Source organism: Arvicanthis niloticus, chromosome 8, assembly GCF_011762505.2.
Source record: "Arvicanthis niloticus isolate mArvNil1 chromosome 8, mArvNil1.pat.X, whole genome shotgun sequence".
Classification (NCBI taxonomy): Eukaryota; Metazoa; Chordata; class Mammalia; order Rodentia; family Muridae; genus Arvicanthis; species Arvicanthis niloticus.
Genome location: NC_047665.1, coordinates 67,711,053 through 67,735,279, shown reverse-complemented (window position 1 = coordinate 67,735,279; position 24,227 = coordinate 67,711,053). Strand labels below are relative to the sequence as shown.

General features: G+C 37.7%; 1 protein-coding gene across 2 annotated transcripts in view; it reads right to left on the bottom strand.

Annotated features, from left to right (window-relative positions):
- Nucleotides 1-2,894: 2,894 nt before the first annotated feature.
- The window catches only part of Plxdc2 (plexin domain containing 2), a 366,505-nt gene continuing 345,172 nt past the window's right edge, over nucleotides 2,895-24,227 (bottom strand). For both annotated transcript variants that reach the window (XM_034510583.2, XM_034510585.2), the window contains exon 14: nucleotides 2,895-3,392. In XM_034510583.2, coding sequence (XP_034366474.1) covers nucleotides 3,276-3,392 — 117 coding nt within the window. In that variant the 3' untranslated portion in view covers nucleotides 2,895-3,275. The remainder of the gene's footprint in view (nucleotides 3,393-24,227) is intronic.

Genomic DNA, 24,227 nt, shown 5'->3' with positions numbered 1-24,227 from the left:
TTATGAAGCATCTCTTAGATTACAAAAAATAATTGTTTGAATGTACCTAAGAGCTATCAAATATCAATCCTTCCTTCCTTCCTTCCTCCCTCCCTCCCTCCCTCCCTTCCTCCCTCCCTCCTTCCTTTCTTCCTTCCTTCTTTCCATTATCTCCTTCAAAAGAAAATTGTTCAATTGAAACATTATAGTATGTTACAGTAAAACTTTCTGCAATGATAGAAGTATTGTGTGTAGCCCACAGTGGTAGCCATGAGCCATGTGTGGCTATGGGTCATGCAAAATGTGACCAGACAACTGAATGTATATTTATTTTATTTAAAGATCATTACCAATAACTGGCCAGTGGAAATAATAAGAGAGAGCGCCACTCTAGAGCATATATTTGAGAGCCTACTATATACCCTAAAAACCTTACCATAAAAATATTTGTGCTCAGTTGTCCTTAGCCTTTAACCATTCTCTATTTGTTGTTGTCCCATAAGGTCTCAATCATTCACAAACATGTCAATAAGTGGCCTGTAAAATCTTGTTGGTTGATGGGTAACTCTGATCACTGATTATTGCTCTTACAAATAATTAAGGTGACATATGTAAGTTCCTTTGTAATACCATCTTCTGATTTCCTTTAAGGTTGTATGCATCCCATTGTCATTTTTCTCATAAAAACACCATTGCCAATCTTTCTTCATTCTCTCAGAATGTTGACTAACCCGGTGCTTGTGTCTACCCTTTGTAATGCATAATTCAGTGGAAGTCCATGGCACTGGGCTCCTTTTTGAAGTTTTTTGAAATCCTCTATGCCCTTCCTCTAAAGAAAACAGAAGTCAAGAACAAACCAGAAGCACAAACAGAACTAGAATTTCATAACAGGAAGAGATTTTCCCAATATTTCCTCTTACTCCTTGTGGAATCATGCAAAGCAGAACGTCTTATTCTTTCTCAATTATTTTGAACATTTCCACATAAGTTAGCATCCTTTTTGCTTCCAATTTTTCTTCTGTTACTTGGTGCTTTGGTATACTGAATAATTTAGAGGGTCTTGTGCACTCATTTAAGAGAACTATCAATTATTTTAAGTGTGAACTGGAAAATGCACTTTGAAGGATATAAGGTTAACATTACTGCTTAGGAAGGAATTATGCAAGGAGTAAAAAATATATGCAAAGATATCTAGGCAGCTGCCAATCCATTACAATTGGAAGCCATAATTATTGCCAAAGTACATGAAAGCATCCTCATCTTGCCCTAAAAGGAAGTCGTCTATGTGTACCATATATATCTGTAGAATACCAATTGCACCAATTACATTGGCAAGTCATTTGGTTATTGCTTTCTCACCAAAACTGTACCTGCAAGAATAAGCTGAGATGTTGCCATATAACATGAGCATAGCTGGGGCACAGATTGTCATCACATCCAGCAATCATGTTATTCCTCTTGTCTTTCTTTCCTGACATTTTAAACTAAGGTTAGGGAAAAGTTACCATTGTCACATACTTGAAGTCTTTGCAAGTATAAAGTGTAAAGCAAAATACATGTGACAGAAAAGAAGCCTTGCTTATGGCAGATGATAACGTGACAGTCAGCTGTCCAGTGTAGACATTGTATCCAGATTGTAAACTGTCAGGTGTTACTGGTAAGAATATTTGCTTTGTGAATCCTGAATCTGCAAATGCTGAATGCTTTACCTTATAAGAACCAGGACTTTCCTTGGCACATAATGTGAAAATTGTAAAGGGCAAACCATTTGTAGAATTGTATGCCACAGTACCTGAACTCATGTTTACGGATATGGTTTAAATTAAGCTCTTTTCTCCTTGACTGGTACCTTTTCTTTCTTTACTTATGGGAAATCTCCCCCTCCCCCCCAAAAAAAAATTGGATTGCAACCAGAGTACAAACGAAAACTCCACTGGAGGGACATTTACAACTGGTTCTTTGAATCAAGGAGGGAGAGGTTGGTATAGGAGGGGATGCAAGAGGAAGCAAAATGCTACATGCTGCAGCTAAATGGACCACTTCTGGAAGTAACATAAAAATATTGAGGATTATTTTACAATGTTATGGAAGGAACCAGTGATGCATCTTGCATTTGTTTTGTCTTGATGACAAAATACACTCTTTAGAGCCACAAGAGCCTGCCTTGTGTTAGTTATAAACAAAATATATTTATATCTATATTTATGTAACTACTATGTGCTTTAAAGAAAATTACTGTGTGATTCAGCAGGGTTATCTCATTCTTTTTTTCCCCCTATCACCAGGGATATGATGACTTAAATGGCTTCTTAGACAGGGATTCACAATGAAATAGATTTTTCATACAGATATGGTGAACTTAAAAAAAAAAAAGTTAAGGTATTTGTCTCACAAAAATGATCTCACGAATCTTCCTCTTGTTTCTGTCTGTTTTCATCAGCCAAGAGCAAATGAGGCTTCAAAGAACTCCAGGTGGGAGAGGAAGCAGCACCTTAGAAAGCAGATCTCACTTTATTCTTCAGTGAGAGAATGGAAAACCTCACTGGCTACTCCCTCCTCTCTGGTCCTTAGCTTAACATTTGGAGATTGTGTCACAGCTCACAGAAAGGGTATTCATTACCAAGGAAGAGGCAGGCATAGTTTGAACTTCTGAGCAGGTGAAAGATTCATCCTGCAAAGTAATGAACTTGTTTGGAGAACAGCATCTAGAGCAAAACATAAAATCCTCTTGCCGACAGTTGGTTTGGAAAAGATAGAAAAACTTCCATTTGTGTTTGGCTTTGCTCTTGTGTGAGCTATTGTTCCCTGCAATCTTGAAACATTCACCACTGCTCTTTTCCAGTGAAAGTGTTCAGGCTTTGGAACATGATTATCTTTGAGACGTCAGAGAAGAACATTTGAACCAATGGTGTAGATCCCGTGTGAACTAAAGCTTTATTTATTATCATATTTTTTTTTTCCTTGATCCCTTTGCAACCCTGCACCTAAACCAAAAGCATCGTCATCTTGTCACACTCCTGGCAAGTCCACAGGAGATGTTCCTTGTGAACCATGGATGTCATCCCGCTAGGGAATCCTTTATTCAGTGTACATGGTGTCTTGTACAAGTCTGAGTTTTCCTTTCAATGTCCCTGGGCTGGGCTTGTCCAGAAATCTCGTTGCCCTTCTGTCTACAGCAGTTTAGGGCTCTTTTGTGTGTGTGGTTGTGGGTGTGTGTCTGTTTGTCTTAAACGCATAAGCAAAGTTTTAGTCTTAACACCTGTAAGCCAGTACTGGTGCTGCTCTGTCCTAAAATTTTAGCACTGCTCTGATACAATAAAACCTTCTTTCTCTCCAACTGGTTCAACTTCCGCATAGGCAGGATGTCCTGATCCTCTTCGAAACTTCATTGCTGGCCATCTGCTTGGGCGTCTCTAAAACAGAAAAACACAGAAATGATAAGCATCTCAATGAGCACTTATCAATAGATACATGTTAACCAGGTTCTATTGGTGGAATGCTTGCCATACTTAAATTCCAGGTTTCAATTCTCAGCATCATGTATATTACACATAGATGGCACATTCCTTGTAATCTTAGCTTCAGGGACTTGAAGACAGGAGAATCTGAAGTTTAAGCCCAAGGATATTTTCTTACTTATTCTAGGGTTGACTTCTTATTGCATTATATGAAGTGACCTACTACAATAAGCCCCACTAGAACTGATATGTTATCCTCTGCAAGGTCCCTTGAGTCTTGAGTCTCCATTTTGGTTCTACCCAGATAGCGGCCTATTGGCTACACCTACTCCAGGGTAATTGTAAGTTTCTGAAAGGCAAGGTTTAATGAGTGCTTCATGTCTGAAAAGTGCCACATATGATAAAATAAATGATGATTTAATATCTATTTACATATTTCTGAATCTATATATGTGCCCACATGAGCTTATGTGCAGCACTTAAATGCAGGTGACCACAGAGGCCAGAAGAGTCTATCTGAAGTTCTGAAAGTGAAGTTATAGGAGGTTGAGAGTTACCTGATATGGGTTCTGGGGATCAAACCTGGGTCCTTTATAAAAACAATATGTTTTCTTATGATAAGCCATCTCTCCAGTCCCTTAAAATTTGTTTAAAAAAATGGAAAAAAAAAAACCAACAACAACAAAACTCCAGGTTTTGTGTGTGTGTGAGCAGAATCTTCCATGTAGCTCAGGCTAGCTTGGAACTTGTGAAATGGCTACCTTTGTCTTCTGAGTGCTGGGATTAAAGATGCGAACTTCCACATGTAACCCTGATGTATGACTTTCTTTCTACAAGTCAATACCAATATCACTTCCTTTGTCATTAATTTTCTAAAAAGTACGGCCATAAAATTCTCCAACCATTCCTATGTGTTGGTTTCAATTAGCTGTTAGGTTTCCTTTCAGATAGAGGAAATGTTGTTCAGACTTGAGAAATCATTTATTAAACTAAGCATATTTATTTATGACTTTTATGTCCAAACATTAAAGGTGTCAAACCTTAAAAATAGGACCCATCACCGAAGGTTGTGATCAAACTTAAGCCTATCATGTTAATATTGAATAGCAGACACTAATTCTAAAACACAGGCTATTTGTATTGACAAGAGGAGCCTTTCTCTCCAGCACTCTGTCTATCAAATAAACCCAGTGTGATTTTGAAATAGATGTGCTGAAATGAATTATTAAGCTACAGACAGAGAAGACAGTAAAATGCATTTCATAGCCATAGTGACATTAAAAGTGATTACTCCATTTATCAAAGTGCCTGCAATTTTGGCGTAAATAAGGCAATAAATATTGACGGAATTTTATTCCTACGTAAAGCCTTCTAATGCAAAAGAGGTTAAATATCAGTGTTCATATAGTGACACTTGGTATCTTGCTCTTGCTAGATTTGCTAATGACATGCCAACGTCAGTGATTAATGGCTGTGAGGGAAGTATTTCACATCAAGCAGGAATGAGTATTAGTTTTATGTTCTGGAAAAATGCCAGTTGAGGTAATTATATTCTGATTATTAATAATATTATACATTGCCGCCATAACGCTATGCAGTCAGAAAGTTTGACATTTATTAGCGGACTAAAGCTCATGAGGTAAGTGACACTGGATGTTCCTCGCTACCCCAAAGAAGACATTAAAACTACCACAGGGAGCAGCACCTGCAGTGGGCCTGAAGATCACTTTTGACAGGCACATACTGCGTCTCTCTGGAGGTGGGTACTGTAACTTGTGACTACTACGTAGTTTAGGGAAAAGAGTATATGCCTTGTGGCCTACTCTTTATGTTCGCCATAGCTTCATAACTGGGTCCTCTAAAGCCATGGCTTCCCCAGGCAAACAGCATTGTTCATTCTCTCCTTCATTTGTACTCTTGTTAAAGGGAAAAGAACTTAATGGCCCCTGGGTACAGCTGGCAAGGGTCGCCCCACAAAATAATTCTCGTAACTTAAGATGTACAGGTGACAAGCCTACTGAGGATGGCCCCCATGAAAGCTGCATACTACCAGCACACTCTCCTAAGTATGGTTTTATGCCTTGTATTAATTTGCATATCCTATGAACTAGCAAAACTAGGAAAAGACAGCTGAGATGAAAATGAAATCTATCTACTCATAAAGTCAATTTTGCCCACAGTTGGAATTACTTCTTAAAATTCAATAGTTTAAACAGACCTCAGCCAACACTTGTGGACATGCTTTTACTTTCACCTTATTTTTCTTTTCCATTTATTTATTTATTTATTTATTCATTCATTCATTCATTCATTCACTTTACATCCTGATCACAGACCCCATCCCCAATTCCTGCCTCACACAGAACATTCCACTTTCCCCCTCTCCTTCTCTTCTGAGAAGTTGGGATGCCCCTTGGCTACCAACCCACACTGGAACATCACATTACTGAAGAACTAGGGACAACCTCTACCACTAAGGCCAGACAAGGCAGCCCAGTTAAGGGAAAAGGATCTACAGGCAGGCAACAGAGTAAGATACAGCCCCTACTCCAGTTATTGAGGACCCACATAAAGACCAAGCTGCATGTCTCCTACATATAAGGCCATCTTTTTGGAAGTTATTATTTTGTTTTTATATCCTAGTGCCTGAGAATGAATCTGGGGCCGTGCACATGCTGGGCCAGTGTGCTCACTCAGGGATTCTTCCCAGGTTATTTTCAGAAAAATTTTTACATATCCTTAAATATTATTTCCCTTGATTTATTATCTCTCATTTTATAAACAAAGCCAGAAAGAATTAATGACAACTTGGATTCCCTTGAGGTCCCATGTCACACATGATTTGCTCGTCTAGTTGCTGGACACCCACCTACATCTCATTAGTAAGGATGAGTAAAATAGATACATAGCAACCAAAAATTATCTAAGATATTGTTCATTTGTACAAAACTTAAAATCTTATATAAAAGAAATGGCATTTCTCATAGTAATATGTTAGAATATATACAAGTTAAATACTGTAAACTGAAAACCTAAATGTTTGATAAATATATTTGTAACATTGACAGAATGTCACAAAAGGAAGATTCCACACCATAAAAAAAATTGCTTCATGAATGAAATGGCAGAAAACCTTATGCTATCACTTCCAGCATGTGTGGGATATGCATGAACTGAATCAGTCTCTTTGGAATGGAAGAAATTTGTTCTACTTTTTAATTTTTTTCTGTTCTTTCACAGTTTCTTTGATGCCTCTGTCTCATAACTAAAAAAGCCAAAGGAGAGTGAAAAAAAAATGCCAGAAATCTGCTGTCCTTTATAAGACCTTCACAAAGACATAGGCAATGTCATTCCAAAACCACACTGTGATGACTCAGTCATGTGATGTCTTTGGATCTTTTTTTCCTATCTTTAAACTTGTATCTAATGGCGCCTTCAATAATCAAAGATCTTTATTCTTGACTTCTTGAATTACTTAAAGTCTGTGTAAAGAAAATAATAATAATACCTCTGTATTGTGATTATTGAATTATCATCCCTCCTGCCTTGGTTTAGTATAGAAATCCAATATATAGGGAAATCACATTCATTAGTCTTCACTGGTGTTGTTTTTCTGTGTCTGCAGCTGCTCCACTTAGAGGAAGATGATAGTTAACTATGACTTTAACTAGATGAGTAAGCATTGATCTCAGAAAAGTCCTTAGTGTTGGTGCTGTGGTGTGAAACTTCTGTCCAATGGGCTGAGGAGGGCATGGATGGAGGAGACTAGAGGTCTGGGCATTGATTTGGTCCCACAGTGAACTCACAAGTCTGACGAGATAGAATCAGCCATACAGGAAAGAGATCTTTTCAACTTCTTCCTTGAGACCCAGACATTGCCAAATCTATTGTCTTTTAAGAATGGCCAATTCAAAGTGATGTGGGAACTAGCAGATACAACAGGGTCACATGCTGGTAAAGCAGAATACATGTTGCAACCCCCACATTCAAACCAGAATGTAGTGTGAATCTATTACAGAGAACATGCACATAATACCCCAAGACACTGTGGGGTACAATGCGTGGGTGACCTTTCATTTCCTTTCCAAGAAGTTATGTGATTAATTACATTCAGAAGAAAATGTTCACAGTGATTTGTGGGCACTGGGGTAAGTCAGGTAGGCAGAATGCTCCTTAATTACTCTTTCACTACTATTAATTGAACAGTCGTCCAAATCTGTCTCAATGGTCCATGGCGTGATAATTAGTTGAAATATCTACAAACAAACCTGTGGGGTACTCTCAGCTAGCAGTGTGCACAAAACAGTGCCTGGAGACCTTTTCTCAGATGCACAGAGGACACAGACAGAGCTCTCTGGGCTTAAATAGTCCTGTAAAGGATATAATCTGTAGGACTGTGAAAGGAAGCCTGATTTCTGGTAGAGCACAGGCTGGAAACCCAGGTGACCCTGAGGGACAGGAGGCGTTTTGTCACTCCCCAAGACTCCAGGCTCCTGACATAAGGCCTCCATAGATTTGTGTGCTTCAGTCACATAAGGGCAACACTCCTAACCCCTCCACAGGCCAGGTAGCCTTAAGACAGATCTCCATATTAATAAGATACCTAAAGGCCAATTAAGTTTTCCTTCCCAAACACTCCTCCCTGAAAACCGTATTTAACCTCAGGCCCACCCAGAGAAAAGTCTAATCTCCTGCAGAAGACCTCTCTGTGTTCCTAGCCACAACCCAAGGAAGCCTACTGCCGCAATAAGCCAAGACCTCTCATCCTGGTGGGACCCAGCCAGAGCGCTCTCCCCATCTCTTCTTCGGCTGTGGACCAGTCCAGTCTATGGGCCCCTACTTCGTTCTCAAGCATCTGGTGCCCAAGAGCCTGAGAACCAGATGGTCCCTGGCCACCCTGCAAGCCGGGGTGGGGGTGGGGGGTCGGGGGTGGGGGTGGGGGTGAGGTGGGGGGGGAATCCATGAGCCAGCTTCGGCTGTACCTGGGACCTCAGACTGCGCTCTCTCAGCTCAGAGTGGTGTCCCTGCAGCTTCACATAGCCCACAGCTGTGTGGTGAGTGCAGTCAAACTTTCTGCTACCTGCCTCCCCGAGCTACACCCCGACCCCCAGCAGCCCTAGCCATGTGACAGGGCAGGCGCAGGACCCCACAACCCAACATAATCAGCACTTATGTTGAAGAAAAGGGTAAAAGTGAAATTCACGGCCCAGACAGAAGACAACTGCATGAACAGCAGTCCTTGATAAGCAGCAAGCTGAGGTCTTTGTATTTCCTATTGCTTTCCTCTGTGAGCACCGGAAGTGGAAAGTGGTTGGAGTCACTCCCAAACACAAGGCTTAGGTAAAGGAAGTGGGTCCTTTGTTATGTTTCCTCATCTGGAAAATGAAAGGAACTGAAGAACCAAGAGGTTTCTACCTACTCTCCTCTTAAAAACTTTCAATGTTTTTAATTAAGTTTCCCCTCCCTTTGCTTTTCCCAGTCCTTCCCCTCTTTACCTCCTCTGGTCCACTCCTCCTTCCTCTCTCTGTAGAAAAGTAGACCCTCCCATGGATATCAACTTGCTTATCAAGTTGCAGTAAGACTGGAGCTTCTTTTATTGAGGTTAGAAAAGGCAGTCCAGTAGGGGAAAAGGGTCCCAAAGGCAGGCAACAGAGTCAGAGACAGCCCCTGCTCCTGCTGTGAGGAGTCCCACATAAAGACCAAGGTGCACAACTGCTGTAATCAATTAATTACATATCTGCAGAGTTTCTAGGTCAGTCCAATGCATATACCACAAAACCTTCTACCTACCATTTGTCCTGCCTCAAAGATGCGCAGGGGTAAAGATAGAGCAGAAATTGAGGGAATGGTGAATCAGTGACAGGTCCGGCTTGAGACCTGTGCCATGATGCACACCACCCCTGACACTATTAATAATGTTCTGCTATACATGCTGAGAGGAGCCTAGCATAACTATCATAGAGATGCCTCACCCAGCAACTGATGGAAAGAGGTGTTGAATATTCTCTTAAAAACTTATAACACCATAGTCTCTTTTAAGTAGTACAACCTCACCTGTTGCTCACTGGTCTCTAAGGAGCCAACAGCTGATTTCTTTTTTTTTTTTTTTCTTCTATTTTAAGTTAAAAATATTTTTATGATTTCTTTCATTAATCATGTTTGCAAGCTTTGTATTTAAGTGTTCATGCCTCATTATGAGCCTGCTTAACTCAAAGGAGCTCCTTTGCAGGTGTAAGAGGCCTAGGACTCTGCATTCCTAATCATCTCCCACTGCTATTCCACTGTGAGGCCTAAAGATCAAGGGTCATGATTCTGGAAGGTAATTTAAAACCAGAACACTGTTTCAGCACAAGGGGAGGAATATGAACTTTAACCCTGTGTACCTGTGTACAGGACACAGACATACCAGGAAACTAAACACACTTTTTTTTTTTGGCTGCCAAATTGGCTCTTTAACATTTACCTTTGATAAACGTTGACTGGGAAAAGGAAGGGTATATTTTTGTTTTTCATACCTTGAAACATAGTCGTTCAGTTCACTATTTCCCTTACTCTGTGTTGAGTATTTCTTGGCTTAGCAAGTTACAAGGCTGAAGTTTCAAGACATAACAAACAATTATAAAATACACCAGTTAACTTTGAATTTCAGACAAACAAGTCACTTTTCGAACTATGTTTAATCCCACAAACTTAAACAAAAAACGGACTCAATTTTGTTTGAAATTCAAATATGTTTAAGTGTCCTGTATTTTATTTGGCAATGTAGCTGTATAAAAATACTGGCCCTGAGTTCTAGCCAGTGAAACTTGCCATCAAATTAAAATACAAGACTTCTGTTTGAGGCAGTGTCTCTGCCTCATGGATTATAGGTTTTTCTTTCCTGGGGGGGTAGGGGGGAAGGGGGAAGAGTATCTTACAGTAATTTTCTAGAAATGGCCATGAATTTCCAGCAATAGATCAATACCTACATGATTTGATTTCTCAATGTTTTATATATTTCCTGCTTTTTTTACTTTAGTTTTTCATTATTTGGAAGTTGTCTTCTAGAACTATTCTCTAGATGATCTAGAAATACTAGCAGTAAGCATGACTAGTACAGATACAAATGAGAGCATCCAGAGAAATGCATTAACAATGACAAAATCATGTAGCATGATTTTTTTCCTTTAAAGCTAATGTATTCAAAGTATAAAGAAAATGAGTTTCCACTGGCTACTAAATTAAATAGACTTTTCAATTAATATTTATTTTTATTTAAAATTCTTCCCCTGTTTTTCTGCCTCTGTCTTTCTGTCTCTGTGCCTGTGCGTGTGCATGAGTGTGTGTGTGTGTGTGTGTGTGTGTGTGTGTGTTTTTCTTCAAAGGCCAAAAGAGAGTGTCACATCCCCCAAGGAGTTAAAGTATCCAGAGAGCTGTGATCTGCCTGGCATGGGTGCTGAGAACAAAGCTTGCAAAAGTAGCAAGTGCTCTTAATTGCTTAGCCTGCTCATTCTGAATTCAGACATTCAATGTGAGGAGGAATGCTTTCAACTCCTACGTCTCAAGCACTTAGTGTCTTATTTTCTTTCACTGTGAAGTGGTTTCCAAGCAGACTGAAAGTGAAATCACTTTGAGAGGTGAAAGTCAAAACATAACTGATATTGAGAGGCCCCGATGACCTCACTTACACACTCACAAGCAGGGCTCAGGCAAACACATTTGATAAATGTTCCCCAGAGAGCCAATGATTGGTGAGCTTGAACACTTCCCACTATCTTCTTACTGTTCTTCATCCCATCTGTCATTTGCTTCTTTGAAACTATCTGGGGGATTTCCTCAGTCCAGAGTGCCTCTTAATTTATCATCTTTACTTACACAAACCATCCATTTCTGTTTATGTCTAGGAAAATGGTCCAGATGCCCATGTGCAGATTAGAAGTCACTTCTTACCCTGCTGTGCTATTTTGGATATTTCCTTGTGTTTTATCAATCTCTCTTGTGTACTCTGGAAACACTGTGGTAGCTTCTGTGGATACATGTTTTTTTTTTTTTTTTTTTTTTCCTGTTCTCTCTAGATATCCTAAGGCTAAAGTGACAAGTGCTGTTCAACTCTGAAATGTCTACTGCAGTGGATTACCAAAGACAGTTGAAACTTGGAGTGGATTATTTTTTATGACACTTCTGGCCTAATATTCCTTCTAGTAATGATCTCAGAAGGACATTGACTAATATGAAAAATCAAAAATAAAATAAAATTACTTTTCCAGGTTCTTTTTTGTTGCAATAATAAAATATGTTAACAAAAAGTGATATAGGTGATGGAAAAGTTCATCACTGAGGGGGCAGGGGGACAGAGCAGCAACTCAAGATAGCAACTTGAAGGAGAAACCAGAGAGAAATGCTGCTTCTAAGTTAACGTTTAGTTAACTCCCTTATAGAGTCCAGGACTACCTACCTATGAATGGTGCCACCTCCAGTTGGGTGGTCCCTCCTCTCTTAATTAACAATCAAGAGAGATATATTCAATCTGATTTATGCAGCTCCTTAGTATAGGATTTTGTCACATGACTCTAGGTTGTGTAAGTCAAATTGACAAGTCAAACTAGAAAAGATTGTCACATAAAATAAGAGCATAGAAAACTGAATGTGATTAACAAAAGTAGCTGTCTTAACTTGTGTCAAAGCAATTTCAGAAGCAGTGGTGCTAGCAATTAATGTAATTAAAGCTGTTATACCAGCAATAATCAAGCCTACTACCCTCTTTCTTCTGCTTAAAGCCTGACTCACTTCTTTCAGTACTTGCAAACTTTTTTCTGAATACCAAGGTTCTGTGATATTCAGGGCAATAAAACAAAAGCTGATTGATAGACCTCTGTAACAGACATGCCAGGTTTCAACACACTAACACAATTAGAAAATTTATAATCAATGCAACTTACATTAAATATTGTAGAAGAGACAAAAGTAATTTTAACTTGACAATTAAAAGAGCCTTAACACTTGTCTGAAATCCAGATCTGGTTCCAACTTTATCACTTGCTAGCATAACATCACAGAGAACTGCAGCTAACTTCCAAATATGTCTCTGAAAATGTCCATAACCAGCCTTCCAAATGAAAACTGTTATTTCCAATATTGGATTGATTTCTAGACCAGTCCATGATTGAGTCCGAATAACTGGTAACTTTTAAGAAAATTACAAGAAATATTATTGCTTCTCTTTTTAATTCTCTGTTCCACAAGGTCTAAAATCTTGAGGCAAGGCAGCTTGTCCCATCTGGGGTATAGGTAAGCAATCATTTAGGAAAAAAATGTTACTAATGTGTTGATATACAAGAGGATTTAGATAGGCATTTGGAACAATGGATTGTTGCTCTTTATCCTATTCAAATTATTGGAAGGATGGTCAGAGTTTAAAATTAAGGAGCAATCTCCAGTGTCATGCCAAATGCCATTGGATTCATGTTAATTCTGAAATTTACAGGGGCAGTCATTATAATTATAAAAAAGTTTAAAGACACTTGCAGGATGTTTGGCATAATTCTAACACCTCTCTGGATGTTTTAACTTTGCATAAGGAGCTTATGAATTTAAAAAATGCTGCTCTGCTAAGTGTTGATGCATCAGATACTGCTGATAAAATTACCTGTGGCCTGCAGTCAGTATTTCTATTTTGGTCAAGCTTCAAGGCATATATATCTTAATCATGTTAGCCCCTTTTGTCCTGGGAATATATTTATTCCTGCCCATCATGTTAAAGCTTATCTTTAAGAACATCAACATGTTGGCAGGCAAGTACATGGCTTGGACCTGAAAATAGACCCCCAGACAGAGTTATTAAATAAACAGGCTGGCAAGCAAAGGACAGGTAAGAGTCTGAACAGAGCCTTACCAACCTAAGACAAAAGTACATTGCCTTTGATAATGCATATTTTATGATGGGTAAGGAAGGCATTCTTGTCAGAATGACCTAAGATAGGCTCAGTCTTGTTTATGAAATTAAAAAAAGGAGGAGAGGCAGAGAGCTTTTGGGGGTGCTTGGCATGAATCTGACATGGGTCAAGAACAAGGAAATGGGTTGCTTCAAAGGTATATGACATTGGCCAAGGACAAGGAAATGGGTTTCAGGCAGGAATCTGACATTAGGCTTGAACAAAGAAGTAATTTCAGGTAGGAATCTAAATCTTAGGCTAGAACAAAGAAGTAATTTCAGGCAGGAATCTAAATCTAAGGCTAGAACAAGGAAGCAATCTTCAGACATGAAAATGACATTGGGCAAGGACCAGAGAAGTAGGCTCAGATACTTTGGTCATCCTGATAAGCCCTTAGGAACAATGATTATAAGAGTGCTCACGAAACTTTATTGTTGCTTGTTTTTTGACTATTTGTGTCTGTTGTCTTGCTTGTTTCTTGGCTATTTGCATCTATTGTATTGCTAGTTTTTCAATCTAGAACTGACCTTAATAAATGCAGGTAATTAAAATGGTACAAAAGCAAAACAGGAGGGGGGATAGCATAGGGAGTTTTTAGGGAGGGAAATGGAAAAAGGGGATGTCATCTGAAATGTAAATAAATAAATAAAAAGATTCATTGGTGGTTTTCAACATATTCCTGGTAAAATCCAATTTTAGCTTTTGACAATTATGAAACTTAGTTGATTTTTAAATGTCTCTGTGGGATTAAATTCCTCTCTGTGCAAATCCTGCCAGATTTTTAAACTCACATGTGGAAAAATACTGTATACAAAGAAAGCAATGTGTGTGTCTGCATTTGTTTGATTCCTTTCTATGTATTTTTATCCTATTGTTCCCTATTATAATATATTGAGGAGATTAATAAATTAGTTTAAAGTGATGCATTTTCTTGTATTTGGAGAATTCAATCATTATTTTTACATAAGCATTATACCTTTAATATGTACTTATACTGGCATATTGAAGATCAAAATAAAGTCTAAAATTTTGAAAAAAATAACTGAATGTGTACCTTGAAATGTACATGCCTGCTGATTCAGGAACATGAAAGAATGTTGCCAAGTAAGTGAGCTCCACCAAACTCAGAGGGTTATTTGTCCTGTAACAACTAAATCAACTGCCGTGAGTCTTGTATTCTCATACACACAACTGTGAGGCCAACAGGTTTCATTTCAAGTCTACAAATTTTATGCAAATGTACAAGGTATTATCTCATGTGCTGAAGATAACTCTGTGCTTAAAACAAGTAAGGAGGATCCTAAGTACACCAAACCTGCTCTCTAAATGGATGCTTGTCACAGAGTTATGAGCCAAAGATACAACTGGGTATTCCAGGATAAGCATCCATGTAGCAGTCCATTTACTCACAGACAAATAATGAAACTATGCTAAGATGATGTTTATATCAACATTGTGTTAGGAAAACCCAATAGTGGCAGATTCTATTGTTTAGTAATTAGTTTGGTAAAGTTTTTCCAGCAAAAAATATTTTTTCCTACTACAGTTTAGAATTTCTGGCATATATTTTGTCATTTAAAAGTTAATCTTATTTTAAATTTTTCCCAGAAATGCCCCCTTTTAAACAGAAAAAGCTTTCTCTTAGGACCTGTACCTGGACCCAAACCTTAGTCTACAATAAAAACAAAATGGCACAGACAGGGAGACTCATAATGAATGTAGGTATTAATATGCAGAAAATTTACTCTATTGTATAGACTCTATATTCTTGAATGATATGCTATTTTCATGACTCTCTCATTCATTACCAGACTCCTTAATGCCTTAACTTAGTGACCATCAATGAATCCATTCAGTCAGCCAATGAAGTTACCATTTTCTTCACACATCCATTTGAAACACACTGCTAAACTAAAAGCATATAGACTGTGTTTATGGAAAGTCATTCTTATGCATGTAAAAACTTACAGAAACGTTAATGAGTAGTGTTTTCCCAAACCACAGTGGCAAGAACTGAAAGTGTATAAGATCAAATACATACTGAAAACATTCAGCATATGCTATGAGTTTCAAGGAAAAGCCTTTCATTTGAAGTTGACTCAATAAAGATAGTTTCATAAACAGAATGAATACAATACAAAGAGCAGCCAGAAGGAAGCTCACCATTGATGAGCCACCCACCCTTACTAACTACTTGGGGGCATATTTCTGGTCTCCAGAAACTGTCAGCCCCCGCTTTTGTGTAATTTGCTTGTCCCTTTAAATAACTTTAGTAACCTTTTTTATCTCAAGGTTTCCTCCAGAGTATTTTGAATTTATTCAACCAACCCCTTCTCCACTGCTCATTACCCCTCATACAACTTCGCCTCAAAGCATTCGGTCACCTGAGGATCCTAGGGTGCCATAAACCTGTACTGCCTTATATCCTTTGGGACAACATTGACCATCATTAGTCTCTGCCATTTACCCAGTCTCTACCACACACTCTCTCAGCATTGGAGCATTTTCAATCAATTCATAAGTAGCTTTCTCATCTACCTGACAAGCAATTCTAGATAAACCTTCATCATCTTTATCAAAATTTCTTAGCTATTACATTTTTGGCTTCCAGATTCTAAGGCTCTTCAGCTATTGCAGAAAGCGTCACATACCCTGTTATTCCAACCTCAATGAACATTAGTCTAATTTCAGTTAGAACATCAGTGCTTAAACTATCACTTGCTTGTGGCATTCTCAGAGTTCCTCCAGTAACCATCCATTCAGTTCCAAAATTCATCTATAGCTATCCACCAATTCTGTACAATACCACCTATTTTTACTTAGAATTTATGCTTTCTTCTTATCTGAAAGATCTTTCTCTCTTGAATACTTGTTTTCTGTTCAATATTCTTGCCTCAGCTAGCAGGTGATGTTATCACTTTCTCCTTTGCAAACACTTTGAGGCACTCATTCTTTCTTGCCTTCCCTTTTCCCCATCGTCTTCTTCCCCATCCCTTTAATTCTTTTACTTATCCTACAGTGATCTCACATTTGAGATCCTCCTGCCACCAGGCCTAGCTTCCTCCCTTCTTCTGTGACATGCCATCAGCATTTTATACTGCTTCTGAACTCTTCATTTTCAACCTTTCTTATGCAGACTGATGATATATTCTCCCACATTTTATTATTTCTTGTCATTTCAGCTGGTCCTACCTTCATTTCTTCCCTTTTTGTTGTTGTTGTTTCTGTTAAAAGAAATTTGGTTATAAACTCAACGCCAACCTGCACCCAACCCCTCACTCTCTGTCCTAAAATCTTTGTCTTCTGATATTTCCAATTCTCGTACTAGAAAAATTGATTACTGGGTTGCATGGATTCCATCTTTTGTAGTTACTTCTGAGCCTTTTCTTTCTCGTTCTATAATCAAGAGGTCCCTTTCCTTACCACTAAAGAACTGGGGATTTTTCAGATTGCTTAACTTTTAGAGTCTCAGTCTCTCTATTTGTAACACAATTCCAGGTCTCACTGTGGAAACAGTGAGTATTCAAAAGAATTGATTAAAAATATTTTTCAGACAGGCAAATGAAAACTCTATTTTTATCATTCACAGGGCTCTTGAATTAACGCCATTCCACATCCTCTGTAAAGACCACAATTCAGCTTAGTATCCAGCTTACAGAGTCATTGAAAGAATCTTCTAACTGCCTTCTGAGGGCTCTTAATGGGCACAAGTATTTAATTGAGGAATAATTTGTTATCAGACAGGCAATTTACTCAAAAGAAAAGTAATTTGCAGTGGATTTGGAAGCAAGCTGGTTCAGTACTACCCAGTGACTTGGCCAACAGACAAGACAATGCTACTGTGGTCATAAATGTTCTAGTAAAATCAAATGTGAGTTAGTGCCTCTTGCTTCAATGGTAAGACAGGCCAAGTCCCTCAAGAAACTGCTGTTATAAAGTTAATCCTGTTGGGAGCACCGATGTGTTTCTAAATCAAGAGAAAGAAACCTGGCAAACTTGGTTCTCAGAAGCTTTGACTACAGGGATGGTAAAAGGAGAGCTAGTTTCTACCCTAAAGTACTTGTGTTCTTTAGTCTATGTTTTAATCACACAACTAGGGAACAACCTGATTAAAAACATTTAGACTATCAAGCCTATGAGCTTACACTATTTTAAAATGTCATGAGGAGTCTCCCAGCCAGACTAGGACAAAAATAGAACTTTTGAAATGATCAGAATATTTTGACATTTTAAAATTTGTGTAACGTTGAATGAAATTAACATGCTAGCACACATTTTATCTGTTTTAGGTTTAATGGTAATTGCACTAATCACACACAAAAATAATTAGTAAAATGATATGATGCATTGTTTGACTACAGTAATCACTTTTTCTAGTACACTTACTCTGGGGGTTTCTTTCTTTCTTTTTTTCTTTCTTTTCTCTTTCTTTCTAAGAGAGCATAGGCAGTTGGATAGGGAAAATCGTTGTGGCTAACAGGTCATTAAAATAATATGTTAGGAAATAGTAATTAAGAAAATTAGTAGGAAGTTCAATGAAATACAAGTACAAGATATTTTATTCAGTATTTTTAGTAATTCTTATCAGTGATATAAAGTAATTATTTCATTAAATTAGAAACACTATTTTAGTTTTGGGAATTTAAGTGAACATACACCAACCATCAAAGTAAATGAAAGATGACAGCTACTAAATGAATCTTATTTTGATGACTGTATTTAAAAAGTAATCACTATAACTCTACATAATGTCCCAAACTATGTAGTGATGGACATGTTAAAATTTTAGCCTATTAGAATCATAGTCATCTGAATAGTGTCTCTCTCTTTTTTTTTTTTTTAGTGTTATTTTACAGTGTATATGGGGAGGTCAGGGGGCCATTTAGGAGACTAAGTCTGTCCTACATGTTAGGTAATGGAATAGATCTCAGGTTTTTGGGTTTGTCAGCAAGCCCCTTTACCCATAGAGCCCTCTTGCTGGTCCTCTTATTTTGAAGTAACATTTTGTAAACTATTCTGCTTACGTTTTTGTTGTTTATTTGTTGTTTAATGATTTATTTATTCTATGTATATGAGTACACCACGGTAGTTGTCTTCAGACACACCGGGAAAGGGCATCAGATCCTATAACAGATGGTTGTGAGCCATCATGTGGTTGCTGGGAATTGAACTCAGGACCTCTGAAAGAGCATTCAGTGAGTGAGCTGAGCCACCTCTCAAGTCCCCTCTGGTTACATTTTGTTAAAGCTCTGTAAACTACCACCTGGTAATGTTGCTTCTTCTTCAACAAAAGTGTAACAGTATTTCAACTAGCTTTGATGTCTTACCTCCCTTGCAGAAACTCATGAGAACTGAATATCATCTTTTACCTCCTCTAAGAATAGAAACAAGAAGTAATTTATTTCAGACTCTCATTTCCCTTCTTGAGTTTTCTTAATGACTGAAGTAAGAAATACCTTAAAGGCAAAATTCAGTTGTAAGACATTTACCACTTCAAGATAAAGGAAGATTTCTGGTCCACTGGAATGTCTTTCTCTGTTCACTATATGGGTTTGCTAATGATCACGTCTTCCCATCACCTCACAGAGCAGCTGCAGAGTGAGTGAAATGAAGAGCTTGGTAAATATGTTTTCCTCCCACGCAGCAGCAGCTGGGCCCTGAGTCTCTGGCTTCCCTCCTGGTGGCACTGCAGACTGCCAGGAAAAGTTGAGGGCCACAGCTGCCTGTGTTCACTTCATATTCTCCATGAGTCCTTGTTATTCACAAATATTTTTTTGGGATAGGTAACCAACAGAGTGTTCATTGGCTCAAAGGACAATTGTGTGGTAGAAACTGCCCACCGGGCTGAGGAGTCCTGAACTGGAGTGACAGCTTTGCATCCAGCTGCCACACAGCCTGAGCAAAAGGCTGTACTATCTAGTCTCTTTTTCTCCACAGGATTAGACTGTGAAGTTGAGTCACACTTCTCATGGATGCTTTAGGCACTGAAGCTTCTGATCCTTTGTATTTATCTGGGTTTCATAGTAACTATAATGACATAATCAGAGTACCAATAAGTATAACTGTTATAAGAAATAAGAATCGCCTCTGTGATGTTAACATTGATAACTATGCTATTATTTTCTATATCCCCATAAACACATTTACTAAAGAGTAAAAGGCAAAGTCTCTGTAGGTTTTTAATATAGAGCTCTGCATGAAAGGCACTTGATGTGACCACTTGGGAAATCATGTGCTTTCATTGGGGGAAGTCACAAAATCTTCTACTTGCATGCAGTTGGAGTTTCTTTTTCCTTTAAGATTCTATTATTTTGTTTATCAAAATATCCTGGATACTTCCACATAAAGCAGATAGGTTGGTTCTCCACGAATGAATAGATTTTCAAAGTGCAAGATAAACATTTCGACTTGGTGTTTAAGTTTTATTGTGAAATTATTTTCAATTTCTAAATCAAGCCAGAATGCATGATTTAAGAATGGTAGAGTCGTTTCTCCCTTTAGAGAAGTTAACTGTTTAGGCTATCGATGTGTTTTACTTATACATTTTAGTCAGTGTTACTTTATTTTATCAACACATGCCAATAGTTCCATGAAAATTCTTATGATAATGGCAATTATGCTTACCTCAAGTTCTAAACTGAGATATTCTTATAATCCCGAGATGTAATCCCATGTTAGCCTATTAGTGCAGCACAGTAAAATGCTGTTCAATAATTTGTGATTACTTAAATTATCAATGAGATATTCTAAATTCAGTGTGTGTGTGTGTGTGTATGTGTGTTTGTGTGTGTGTGCACTAGAAATTGTCACATCTCTTGGAGCTGGAATCACAGCCAAGTGTGAGTTGCAGTGTAGGTGCTAAAATCTGAATTTGAGTCTCCTAGAAGAGTTATCAAGTCATCTTAACCACTGAGATACCTCTCCAGGTCCAAATATTAGAGTTTTTTAAAGTAGAAAATGTCTATTTTGTCTATTTTGTATGATTTTCATTATATAATGATGTTTTCTTTCCCCATGCCTAGATTTATTTATTTTCTTGTCAATTTTGAGTTTTCTATTATTTATGTTTATTGGAATTTTTAATGAACTACAGAATTTATGCCTAGAAATATTCAGCAGTCATTAAATTTAATAAGGAACCTTTGGAATGCTAACTTACCCAAAGAGGTACCAGTTTTATTTTAAAAATTTTAAAATTTAAAATGCATTTTTATGTGAATATTTGACTCTGCCAGTTTGTTTGAAGATAATAAACTGCATTTTAAAAAGGACTTTAAAGCATATATGGACATATCAGATTTTGATCAAAATCAGATATCTTTTGGAAAGCAACAATATAGCCAGACCAATATAAAAAATATGAGCTATCTAGTATACAAGTCCAAGAAAATAGTTGGTCCTAAATATTCAGAGGATAATGGAAAATTATAGGAAATAAGTTAGTGAGAAAGAGACTATCTTCTTGGCTAAATAGAAGGATGGGAGAGGAGGCTGGAGCTCCTGTATGTGAAGACATACATATAAACCATGGATCCGCTCCTCTGTCCACAGTTTATGGACTGATGGCTTTCTTTATCACCTCATTTCCTTCCTACAAACAAGATGTTTAAAGCCAGTCCTTGTAAATATCATATGATGAGAAATATCTGTGCCTACAAAATATGTAAAAACCAGTACATATTTTCTGCAAGAACAAAATACATAGATAACAAACAGTCTCTGTCATTTTTATCATCATTCAGAATAGAAAATAATGATAATTTCATGAATGACTACACACATCTGGGCAGTGGTTTCGGCATGATTTATTAAGTCTTTAAACTGTTTAATTCTTTCCGATGATTCTACTTTGGCAAATCTATTATAAAGATATAGCATATTAAGATATGATTACACTACATTTAAGAGAGCATTGCACAATATTGCTACTTATAAGACAGTGAAGAAAAATCCTTAGCAGAGAGAATCAGCAAGCAGTCCAGTCCAGTGGTTAAAGGTTTGATTTCTGAAAGTGAAACATCTGTGTTCAAATTCTGACTCTCATGGAGTACATGAGAGATGTTGAGTAAGTCTTTTAAGATCGATGCTTCAGCGTCCTTATGTCAGGAGCTAAAGATTATCCTAGGTCATATGTCTCCATTAGTACTAAATGAGGCAATGGAGGAGGATCTCTTCCTTACCATATATGGTCACAAAGGGGTTAATTATAAAAGTACTAAATAAGACAGTTAACTTGGGGAGAGACATTCTAAAGTGAGAGATTAGATGTATGAGTTTTTGGTTTGTGCACATAGGAAGTCACTACATTTAGCCTGTGTAATAAAAAAATAAATCTATAACTATTCATGTTAATATTTCACTGTGAAATCTATAGCAGTACCTACTGAGTGATATCTTTGACAGCATTGAACTTTGACCAAATTACTAAAAATTAGTCTATTTTATTAGAACCACAAACAAAAATTCAAAATAGTTTAATTGATAGTGTGCAACTTACCTTATATTTGATTAAATCTGTGGTTGACAAACAGTCCCTAAAGATGTCCACATTATGAACTGGAAAACCCATCAGTGCTACCTTCTATGAGCTAAGGAACACTGCAGATCATGGGATGCAGAAGCTGTTATTAGTTAGTTAGTTAGTTAGTTAGTTAAGTGGGTCAAATGGAATCACGATAGGCCTTAAAGGAGGCAACAGGGTCAGAGTTAGCTGTGGTGTTTGAAACTGATTGTGAAATGACAGAAATAAAGGCCAGGAGCCAAGGAACACAGGTATCCTCCAGAAGTTAAAATAGCTGGGAAAAGATTCTCCCTGAAGCAATTACGAGGACATAGCCCTGCCAATGCCTTGACTTGGTGAGGCTGACTTTGGCCTTCTGACGTCTTACACTGTAAGATAATCTCTGAGCTGCTTTAAGCTATTAGGTTTGTGGTCATCAGTTTTGGCATCTATAGGGAACTTAGAAGACATCATAAAAATGTTTTGGTATATATTAGGCTCTTCTCCTTTTTAAATTACTTCTTGTCTGAATAACGTAATCAATGCATAGCTACAGAATAACTTTTGATTAAAATCCTTGATAGCCCATTCAAAGACTTAATAATAAAATAGATGGTGCTAAGTCAGATTGTTGGTTTATACTGCAGTAAAATTACAGTGTCACTAAGTCTGTAAATATTAAGTTACATAAAGAAGTAAATTGAATAAAATAGTAATGGTATTATTTCTGTATGTCACTACTGTAAATGGCTTTCTATTTTTTCCTTTATACTGTCCTAATTTTCAATAAGTGGTATCACTTTCATGATGACAAAGCACATCAATATATTTTAACAAAGAGATAGCACTGTATCAACAAACATGAAATGTAACATAAGCAATTCTACTATGTTCAACCATTGGTGCCAAAATGCTAATTTAATTAATAATTAAACATTTTCAGAATCACATGTCTCGTTGATCATAATGGATCTGTTAGCTTGGTTTTGAAAACATTGGTTAACTTTAATAATGGTATAGTTACAAATACCCTCTGACTACCTACTGTTAGCTGCATGACCAGAATGTGTTGACTTGGAGGTAATGATTTAAGCAGATTCTGGCAATTAACTAAACAAAATGGAAAAAGACAGAGATTAGAACCCAGACAGGAAGCCATCGAAGAGAATGCTGATTTGTGGTAAGGATGTTCAAGTGTAGTTCCCCACAATTGATGGCTTCTGATAGGTGTGCAGGCAATGAAGGACTCAGTTTTCTTGAAGAGGCTAGCCATTGAGAGTTTGACCATACTTCATTGAGTATGTGGCCAACAGAAATTGGAGCCTTTTTTTTGTTTCATTCTTCTACTTGGTGGGGGGGGGGCATTATGGGGAGGTTACAAAATTTGGGGAGTGGACTTGGGAGGACTGGGAAGTGTGATTTGGGTACATTAGATGAAATTTCTAAATAATCAGGGCAATCCCAGAGGAAGACCAGCAGTCTCAACTAACCCCCACCCCTGAGATCTCTCAGACACTGTGCAGCATTTGCAAGCTGGTTCGAGGCCCCCAACATATACAGCAGAGGATGGCCTGGTCTGGCCTTAGTGGGAAAAGATGTTCAGTTCCTAGCACCCACATTTAGCAGCTCAAAACTGCCTATAGCTCCTGATGTCCATGGACACACACACAGACAGACAGACACACACACACATGCATGCACACACATTCACTGTGTAAATAACAGCAAAATTTCTTAAAAGTGATAAAACTATTGTATTTAATTATAAGAGTTTGGGTTTTAGTTATGTACATAGTCTATATTATAGCTAATTTTGTTTTATGTGAGATAAATATCTAAATTCATTTTCATCAGGAAAAATAATAGGCATAGAACTTCCAGACTGATTCACCTTCTATTATATGGGGAAAAGTGAGTTTTTGGTGAAACTATGGTTGCTCTTGGGAAAACTGTTTGGCCCAATGTACAGTCTTTTCCTATTGTATGAGGGTATAGGATTCAATGGACCATAAAATTCCTCTTAACCCTAATAGTTTATAAGTATGTGTGGCTATAGAAATATTGCATACACAGTTAGGATTATAGGCTCTGGTTATTAATCAAGATAAGGCAAACTACACAAATAGTCTACCCCCAGATTTTATAGCCTACCATTCTAGTGTTGCTATGAATTTGCTTCAAGCATATCCTGCACACCCACAGCAGGCACCATGCTGCCAACTCCTCCAGCATCGCTTATTTTACAGCATCCTCTTTTTTCATAATGTCAGAAAATAAACTACAGTGTACTAAAAGCTTCAAACACGTGTTGGCTTCAGGCGGTGGTGGCAGCCTGATTCCTGGCTGGTCAACCGAGACTTGGAGCTTGTCACTTGTCAG